We start from the raw sequence: 9952 nt of genomic DNA, 5'->3' as shown, positions 1-9952 counted from the left end.
CGCGGAAGAGCTAGCAAGCCGCGGCCTCAATATCATCCTGATCAGCCGCAGCCAGGACAAGTTGCGGATGGTTGCTAACGACATAGCTGACACCTACAAAGTGGAAACTGAAGTTATCGTTGCGGACTTCAGCAACGGCCGCGAAATCTACGACCCCATTCGCGAAGCCTTGAAAGACAAAGACATTGGCATCTTGGTGAATAATGTAGGCGTGTTTTATCCCTACCCCCAGTATTTTACTCAGGTCTCCGAGGACAAACTCTGGGACATCATAAATGTAAACATTGCTGCAGCTAGTCTGATGGTCCATATCGTGTTACCAGGGATGGTGGAGAGAAAGAAGGGCGCCGTTGTCACCATCTCTTCCGGCTCCTGCTGCAAACCGACCCCCCAGCTGGCTGCATTTTCTGCTTCTAAGGTAGTGTATTCCTGATTGGAAAACAAAGTCATAAAGCAAGAGGACGTTCTTTATGTGGTTTGATCCAGTTTGTTGAGCTCTTTGTCCCAACTCGTGTTTCCGTATGCTGTACTTTTTCCTGAAATGGTAATAAGCAGGCCTGTTTTCTCCTGAATTCTCCTCCAAGCCCCGCCCCCCCCATTAAGTCTTTACCCCTGCTCTGTTCTCACAGGCTTATTTAGACCACTTCAGCCGAGCACTGCAGTACGAATATGCTTCTAAAGGAATCTTTGTACAGAGTCTCATTCCATTCTGCGTGGCCACCAGTGTGACCGCACCCGGCAGCTTTCTGCACAAGTGCTCGTGGCTGGTGCCTTCGCCGAAGGTGTACGCACATCATGCTGTTTCTACCCTTGGCATTTCGAAAAGGACCACAGGATACTGGTCCCATTCTATCCAGGTAACAGTATGCGCGCAACTCTCATAATTAGGTTAATGCATCCTAAACCTTTCTAAATGATCCATGGCAATCCGATTGAAGCCTGTAGCTGAAACGTGAGAACTGCCCATTCTGATTCTTAAACCTGACACTCGTAGTGGTTCTGGTTAAGTCCCTAAGTTCTCTTCTGTGCAACTATTACCGATAGTTTAATCTGTGTGGCACCTATGAGAGGAGATATGCTGCTTTACTCTAGGAAATGGCCAGAGTATGAAATACTCAGTCTTTGTGGGGATTCTTCACATAGAGATTATTAAATTTGCCATCACCACATAAATAGATAAGAAAACCAACGATTAGTTTTTACTTTTATCAAAAGATTTGGCTGAAAGTTTCTTTAATAAGAAGGAGCTTTATTTATTCAATCCTCTGTCAATTTTTAGCCCATAATGAGTTTACTGGAGGAAGTACGATGTGCCAAACACACCGTATAAAGCGTGTTCTGTGCCGATCCTGGTCAGTCTTCCATGTTAGGGCCCAAGTAAGAGTGATAGCCTGTGTTGGGTTTAGGATCTTGGAAGTGCTCAGTGCTTTGGATGAAGGCAGTTTTGGGAGCCTTTTAGGGAGCCGTGGATTACAGTGAGTAGGTGAGTGTGCGGAGGGCCATGGAGACCCCACACTCCACACATGAGGCTGTGCGGGCACGGCGGCAGGCGGATTGGGCTGGAGGAAGCAGTTGTCTTTGTTGATTCATTTACGGCAGCAGAGACGTGGCTGGGGCTAAGTGCTGGCTGGACGAGTGTGTGAAGAACAGCTTGAAGATGGGGTGGGAGAAGGCATGGTTCCTGGCAGCAGGCCAGGACCCAGAGCAGAGTGGAGGGGACAACAGGGAAGCCACAGAGGTGAGCAGGGGCAGCTGTCTGCTGGCTCCTGTGAGGCGGGGACTTGCACAGTGAAGAGGTTTGAAGTGAGAGTGTCGGGGGAGGGGAGCGGCGTGCTGCACCTGTGTGAGTGATCCTTGTGGGAGCCACCGCCGGGATGGCCTCTAGAGCGATTGCACAGCCTTTTACTGATCCCCGGATCATTGCGAAGCCTGTGTGAAAGGTTCTTTTTGATGCGCTTGCACAGAGGTTAGGGAGGAGGTGTCCTCACTCCTTCCCTGGGGCCCCAGCCCTCATGGATGTCTGCATAACACCATTTCTGCGCGGAAGCTGTATGAGAACTGGCCTTTTTCGCTTTTCTTGGCATTCACGTAATTAGACGATGGCGTCTTCTTTGTGTTGTGCTAGTTGTCTTAATGATTTGCAAGCAGAAAACAGAAAAAAATGTTTTGGACTTAAAACCGTTATAAAAAGGTCAAACGTCTTGGCTTTAATTGTTAACTAGTTAGCACTGTTGATTTGGGGGCCTTTCTTCTCGTTTTCAGAAGTGCGGGAGGCAGTATCGTCAGCTTCGGAGCACAGAGTAAGGCTGCTGGAAAGCTTGTAGCCTTCTGTTTGGGTTACTTGACATGAAGGCCAGAAACAACGTGGGCGTGTGTTAGGTTGAAAAAGCCATTAACTTCACAACGTGACCAGTAAGCATCTCGGTCATAACTCCTGGGCTGTGCTCCTGGTGGTAGGATGATAGATTAAGCAAGCCACAGCGACTGGCAAGCAGGGAAGGTGTGTCTGAGCTCGGTGGATTGGGCTGCAGTCTGCTCTGAATTTCTACCTGCTTTAGGTGTGCTTGTGTGTGTGTTGCTTTTGGAAAAAGAAGGCGTGGCATTTAGAGGAGAGGGGAGCTGGTTGGCCTTGAGAAGGCCGTGTGGCTGCATACTGAGATGTGGGTGAGGGTCCAGGAGACGGAGGCCAGCAGCCATGTCAGAGGTCATGGCCTTCCCGCCCAGCCTGGCAGCCCACGCCCGCTGCCAGCCGGGAGGGGAACTGTGAACCACACACCTTCACGGCAGCTTTGTTTCTACCTTTGGAATAACTCTGGCTTAAGGATCCAGCCCAAGCTCTTTGGGGTCTTTCCCTTCCTTTCCGTCCCCGTTTCTTACCTAGGTCCTACCCATCCCAGTCTCTGGGAAACACATGGCATTGACGTCTTCCCTGCCAGTGCAGATCTCCAGCCAGCTGAACACGTGCTTTTGCCGTTGACTTCCTCCTCTGGCTCTCGGTCCCCACAGGGGCTCTCAGTTGCTGTTGGCTTTTGTCGCAGGGGAGGGCAGCTCCCTTCCTAGGCCTAGACAGGTGGGTCAGGTCTCTGAACATGCACAGAGCATTCCAGAGCCGAAGACTCAGCCCTCCCCCCCCACTCACTCACTCCTCTAAACAAGTAGATGAGTCACCCCTTTAGTTTCTTATCTATCAGTACACAGAGGATGCAGTTCTCTCTTCTTCCATTAGCTCTTCCCATCCTGCTCCCTGGGGTGCTAAGACCCCATTAGGATAAGCCAGAGTGATGTGCCCGTGATGGCGCCACACACAGCGCTGTAAGAAACCGGCAAGGGGCGTCCTGCTGCTGGTCCCCCAGCGATAGACGGTGGCCGCGTTGAACGGAAATTAAAAACAAACAGATTTCTAGCTGTTGATCCCTTCTCCACTATGCTGAAAAAGTGCATAGTAGTCCTCCCCTTATCAGCGGGGATATGATCCAAGGCACCCAGTGGATGCTGGAAGCCATAGATCACGCAGAACCCTATACAGACTGTGTTTTTTCCTGGACGTACATATCTGTGATAAAGTTTACTTTATACATTAGGCACAGTGAGATGTTAACAACAATGACTAATAATAAACTAGAACAATTATGACAATATCTATAATAAAAGTTATATGAATGTGGTCTCTCCGAAAATACCTGTACGGTATGCAGCCTTCTTCTTGTTGTGATGACGTGAGATGATGAAATGCCTGTGTGAGGAGAGGGAGTGAGGGGACATCGCGCTAGGCTGCTCTTGACAGGCCAGTAAGTCAGGAGGGTCATCTGCTTCTGGACCGCGGTTGACCTTGACCGTGGGTCACGGAAACCGTGGAAAGCAAAACCAGGACAGCAGGAGCACCACTGTACTTGGAAGAGGGGTCCAGTTCCATAGTCTGTCCTGGGTGCCAAGTGTTTGAGTGCATCCCTACTTCCCGGGTCCTCTTCAGGGACCCGAAGCTGACTCCTTTTATCTCCTTACATTTAGAATCTTTCAGTTTGAGACAGCAGCTCCAAGGAAGAGTAGCCCAGTATTTTTTCCACAAAATCCTGGCTCTTTAAAGGGGTTCAGAGAGACCTTAGTTGTGTCCCCAGAAAGTGTCCCGTGGCTCCTGGCCCAGTACAGGGCTCCTGTCTCCGAGGTGGTGAGCTGGAGCTTCTCTGGAACCTGCAGTGGACAGCTGCGGCTGTCCCTGATGCTGGGGCCCCCTCCTGTTCAGTGTGGCGTCCCTGGGTCTGGGGTGACCTCTGGTATTTTATTTCTGTTCAAGGCTAGAATTTTAGCACTTGCCAGTGGCCTGTTCTTCTCCCTTCCTTCTCCCCCTCCTTTAAAAAAAATTTTTTTTTAAATAAGCTCTATGCCCACTATGGGGCTTGAACTCATGACCCCAGGATCACGTGTTGTACACTCTACCGACTGAGCCAGCCAGGCCTCGCATTCATCTCCCTTCCTTACCATACAAGTAGAGCTTGTGCTCAGCTCAGTCTTGGACAAACCTGCCAGCACAGCACAGGGTCTCTCCCCATCAGCACTGTTGGCATTTGCTATTGGATAATCCCTTGTGGGGAGGCTGTCCTGGGCCTTGTAGAATGTTCAGCAGCATCCCTGACTTCTACCCACTGGATGCCAGTAGCAGCAGCACCCCAGCTGTGACAATCCAGGAGTGTTTCTGGACATTGCCATATATCCCCCCCCCCGGGGGTGGGGTAGGGCCATGGTGGAGAAGCTGCGGAGCAGAGCGCCATCAGCAGGACCCCGTCCCTGCATGCCCAGGCCGTCCCCATCACGTCTCAGGACTGTGGCCCAGGGTCCCAACGTGTTTGACTCGGTTCTCTTGTTTAATTTTGCCCCAGCCTGCCCCTCACACCCCAGTTTTCTCACACAGTACTCATCACGGATTCATTTACCCATTTCAGCTGCCTTTTATTCCTGAAGTGGTTTTGTCCTTCTTAACCGAAAGAATATGTTACTGCCATCAGGTTAAGTAAGGATGGGATTGTATTACCACGTGTGTCTGTCCAGCCTCATCAGAGAAGGGGTGGGCGGGTGGCGGTCACGTTTGCTGTATTCCCACGGCGTCTAGCATAGGTTCTTATGCAAAAATAGGTGCTTCCTACAAGAGCACCTAAGGGCTTTTTTTTGTATTTAATTTGGTGATATTTGTTGCATTAAGTCACGTACTGACACAAGTGTCGTGCTTTGGGTTCTAACCTTATAACCTTTTTCTCTTTCATTTTTAGTTTCTTTTTGCACAGTATATGCCTGAATGGCTCTGGGTGTGGGGAGCAAATGTTCTCAATCGTTCTTTACGTAAGGAGGCCTTATCCTGCAAAGCATGAAACTGCACGATGGTTGGGGAAGTTCTGCCACCTCGTGGGAGCCTGCAGTATTCTGACGTTTGGAAGAACACATTTAATTTATCTTCTGTATTTTCTTTTATTACTGGTTATTTAGCGTACTGTTGACTCATCATTTGCAAACGCACATAATAGTTTTAGAGAATGCTGTAGAAAAACCACAAGGGCCGCATCACGTGGATGGCAGAGAGCACACAGTGAGTGAATCACAAGAACTGATTGAGGGAACCTAAATCGTGATGCTTTTTTTTTTCTGTTAGCTGTCTCAGAGACGTGTGATTTATGTTGTTCTAGGAGCGCCAGCAATCTGATACTGAAATGTAATACGACTTGTCAGCTCTCGTCGTTTCAAGTGTTTTTTTTTAAGGGGAATTATTTCAGTAGATGAATTATAGTATTGGTTTTCGAATGTTCATGAGGAAAGACTATTTAAAAGTGTTATTTTATAAGTAAGATCGCTGGTGTAATTAGCAGTAGAAATCCGTGTATATCCTGTCGTATAGCTCTGTTTGTGTGTGAAAATGCTGCTCTTCAAGCGTTATTTCACTAGAGAACCATGTGTGTATGTATGTTGTGTACATCCGGGCAACTTTATTTATGGGTAAGTTACTTTTAAAAAGATACCTTGCTAAGGTGGCTTAATGTGGAACCTTATGGGGGTCTTAAAATTCTAGGTTACGCCGTTTCGTACTGAACAAGCTTACCCAATTTTGTGCTATGGGTTTGCCATGTATAAAATTATACATTCTGTTGGTGGTTGTTTTTTTTTTTTTTTTTCATTTACTGTGGAATTAATTCATTCTTAGATTTGAACCTATAATGGTTGACCCTCAGTCATCTCTTGATTTATAATTATTGTGGATAAGTAGTGATTTCTCAGCCTACGACCCATTTTATAACTGAAATTTCGCCCTTTAGAGCTTGTTATATCTGGTTTTCATACACTTTTCTATGTAATGTTCTCTTATAGTAGCTTTATTGGAGTAAACATCAATTACTTATGGAATAGTGGTTAAAATATGGACAAATTATGTGTGTGATATGATGTATGTGTTAAAATAGGTTAAAAGCTCGTTCTTGGTGTAACGAATTTATGCATTACAGTGAACACTTTTGTTGGTGTGAAGATCATTGTGCACAACCCCCCGTGATAGGGGTTTGCTTTGACAGCTACTGTGAAATAAATGTTTTCGGCTCGGGTCTTAAAAGGCCAGACATTTTTGGGGACCACTCTCTAGTGCTTCAGCAACTGTAAATGACTATATGAATGTGACAGTATGTGCAAGTTAAGAATTTGGCGTTTATTACTGTGACACTGATGCAGAAACTAGTAAATTGGCTGAAATCAGGACTTGCATAGGACTGTTTTCTTCTGAGATGGTATTCCGTTAGGAGTTAGGCCTGGGCATGTAGGCCTGGGCACACCTTTATGGCACACGCACAATTTTGTCAGTGCTGTTGCCTCAGTATTCCCAGATCTGACCTGGACTCAGAAGCAGTTGAGTTCAGAAGGTCTTCCATGTACAGACCAGGCCTTCTTTACACAAAAGACCTTCAGATGTGAAAACTTGCCAGCAGTGTTATGCAGCACAGAAGGTGTTGATGGAAGTTAGCTTGGAGGCCTTCATTTTGTGACATTTGGCAATTTTCCCTCACTTAACAATTAACTTATAGTCATTAAGACTAGAGAAAATTTGACTTCCTGCCACATCCACGTGAATTGTAATTGACATGTAAGAAGAAGCAACTGTATGTAAAAACACCATATTTATATCTCAGGAGTTACGTGGCACAGCAACATCTTCTATTTATAGGTTGCATACTGAGTCACTGCTATATGAGGAGAATAAGTAAATTGTAAAATAGGTCAGTGATGTTTGCAAATTCTCTCCTTGGCAGGACATGGGTAAGTAAACTGATGGGTGCAAAGCTAGTGAAAGATCAAAACCAAGAATCTTCCTTAGGTTTCCTCTTTGATAAAATATTTTTTCCCAGAGCTCATTTGAGAATCATCATCGGGCCACTGTAAATGGGGTTTCTTAGTAAGAATGTGGGAAATTAAGAACTTTTGAAACAATCTGTGAACTGAAAGTTTAACAGTAAAAACTGCTTCTGCTTCCTGTGAAAGAGGTTTTGCTCCATGTATTTGTATTTGGACTGAGAGATTTTTTTTTCCCCATGGAAACAATTACTTTAAAATTAACAAATTAATCTATGAACATCTATGGTAGTAATTCATTAAAAGCTGGTAATTCAGCAAGAAAATTGGGCATAACCATGTGTCTATTCAGGCTTTCAAAATGACGAAGTAGATTTCTTGATCTCATTCTCCTGACAGGTTGAGTAGATAGATGAAGGTAGATTTTGGTCATTGATTTTGGCAACATGGAGATCGCTGCTGGTTTTGCCGTGAGCCATTTTGTCTTGTGGTGGGGATGAAAGGTAGATTGTAGGGGTTCAAGAAAGAATGGAAAGAAAAAGGGAGAAAGCAAGGAGAGAGCTCTTTTGATGAGTCTTGTACTGTTTTAATCTCAGTTAATCAAAATCTTACACATTTGGGAACCAGGGGGTTTAGGTGGTGTCAGTCTTGACATTGTGTGCCCTCCTAAACCAAGTCCAGTCTGTCTGTGTCTCTGTCTCACTACTGGCTCGGCTGTTACTCTTTAAAATAGTATTTAGTTTGAATAAAGATTTACCTTCCCGTGGAATCTGCACATTCTTTATTATACACATAAAGAAGTTATTTTAGAACCTAGAGTGGTGGAAAACTGATAGACGGGGATCTTGTGGCTCTCATCCTTTCTTGGTAGATTTCCAAAACACCTCTCCCATACCCCTCCCTCCTTCAGTTTATAGGGTTCTCGGAGCTGGCAGCAGTGTCCTGATCCCTGCTTTGGGGCTTCACTATCACATGAGAAGGGTGTTTGCAGTTCACTAGCCTGCCTCAGTTCCTGACAGTTGGGTTGTGTATTCAATGGCACAGTGACTTCAAGGCCTGTTAAAAGAGCCGTGGCCTAGACCAATTTACCCATTAGAACACCACAGTTAGGTTTAAGATCAAGTGCATTACATGGTGGCAGCAGGCACTGCTTAACCTTGAGGATTTACGAATGTGAAAAAGTCAAGAATTCTCTGGAAGTTCCTAACCTTGATGCGATCTCAGAATGGGGAGAAGAACTTAATCAGGTTTCATTTAACCCTCATCCTGTGAGGTAGGTATAAAAACCTCTTTTGGGTAAGGAAGGTGAGGTACAAAGAGCTGAGGTACAACTTGCCCGAGATCACCAAGCTAGTAGGTGATGGTGTGTTAACCTAGTATACTAACCCAGTTTGGTTAAAGAATGATAAAGGGAATACGAAGTGCTGTGCTTTCTTGGCAGCTTGGTGCCACTCAGCTTTATCGTGCTGCTGTGGAAAGTTCAAACAAGATATAGACAGTTTTATCTGACTGTACAGCACTTCACTTTTCAAAAGCGTTACCGAAAACGTGCTTTCCGTCCCCCACCTGTACCCAGCGCCAAGTGTGGGCAGGTTCAACACGTGGGCAGAAAACAGCCGCGATCCTAGTATCTAAACCACGCAGACACTTTGGGGGAGGCCAGCGTCTCAGAGTTGAACGCACCAAGCCTTGTTTCGTCACCACGGGTAACCACTGGGCATCAGTGGTCCCGGCGAAGTAGGCAGTGGAGCGCAGCCAAGGGCGGACTAGCGCGGTTGGGGCGAGAGTTTCGCCCGCCAGTGGGGGTCCCCGGGCCCGGAGCCAGCCTCCTCCCCGGTCCGTCCCGGCGGCCGCGTCGGACAAATGGGCAGAGGCTTGCAGAGGTGCGTGCCTGGGGTGGGGGGGCGCCCGAGCCTGGCCCCGGATCCGGACCCCGTCGGGCCCCAAGAAGAGGGCGCTGCGCTGGAAGCTTTCGGACCATTACGGCAAATGCTGGCCGTTCCGCCAGGACCGTCGTCCCTGCCTGGCCCCGCGCGGCCACTTTCGGGCCCCAAGGCCCAGGGTCCCACGTCGAACCATCCCGAATGTCCACTGCCCACCCGCCCCACCGTCCCTGCCTCCGACCTGGACCCGGCAAGTTCGCCCAGCCCCGGGCCGCAAGTGTCGCGAGACCTTCGTCTGTCCGCCTGGCCCGGTCCCGGCGGCCCCTGGCATCCGGAGCGCGCACGCAGGCCCGCGCCGGGCACGCAGGGGACGCACAGCCGGCGGGGCTGGCGTTCCCGGCGCTCCCAGCCGTCGGTCTCCCTGCCGCGGTCGCGCAGTATCGCGAGAGTTGGGAGTAAACAGCCCCGAATGGAGACGCGAGGCGTGTTCGCCGCGGAGGCGCCGTTATCCCGGGCACCCGGGACCCAAGCTTGAGGCGGCCGCAGGTAGGTTAGGCGGCGGCTCGCTGCCTGGAGCGCCGCTCCCCACTCGCCAACCTGTGCAGCCGCCCGCGCGCCGGAGGCCCCGCGGGCGGGGGTATGCGCCGGCCGGGGCCGGGGCCTCCCTGCGTCCCTGGACCCTCCGGGAGCGGCACGGGGGCTCGGGGCGGGGGACGGACGGGAAGACCGGCGGACGGGTTGACGGGCGTTTT

At 48.7% G+C, this 9952-nt stretch overlaps 2 protein-coding genes across 2 annotated transcripts in view; both read left to right on the top strand.

Annotated features, from left to right (window-relative positions):
* Nucleotides 1-8080, top strand: part of HSDL1 (hydroxysteroid dehydrogenase like 1) — a 20059-nt gene extending 11979 nt beyond the window's left edge. Inside the window, 3 exon segments of the mRNA XM_040633659.1 lie at nt 1-418; nt 630-857; nt 5262-8080. The exon segment at nt 1-418 is cut by the window's left edge and continues 14 nt beyond it. Of these exon segments, the coding sequence (XP_040489593.1) occupies nt 1-418; nt 630-857; nt 5262-5360 (745 nt within the window). The 3' untranslated portion in view covers nt 5361-8080.
* A 1519-nt stretch (nt 8081-9599) lies between these two features.
* Nucleotides 9600-9952, top strand: part of MBTPS1 (membrane bound transcription factor peptidase, site 1) — a 49818-nt gene continuing 49465 nt past the window's right edge. The window contains exon 1 of the mRNA XM_040633658.1: nt 9600-9746. The gene's annotated coding sequence lies outside the window, so the exon portion shown is untranslated. The remainder of the gene's footprint in view (nt 9747-9952) is intronic.

Source organism: Ursus maritimus, unplaced genomic scaffold, assembly GCF_017311325.1.
Source record: "Ursus maritimus isolate PB19 unplaced genomic scaffold, ASM1731132v1 scaffold_19, whole genome shotgun sequence".
NCBI lineage: Eukaryota > Metazoa > Chordata > Mammalia > Carnivora > Ursidae > Ursus > Ursus maritimus.
This window is presented reverse-complemented; position numbering and strand designations above follow the sequence as displayed.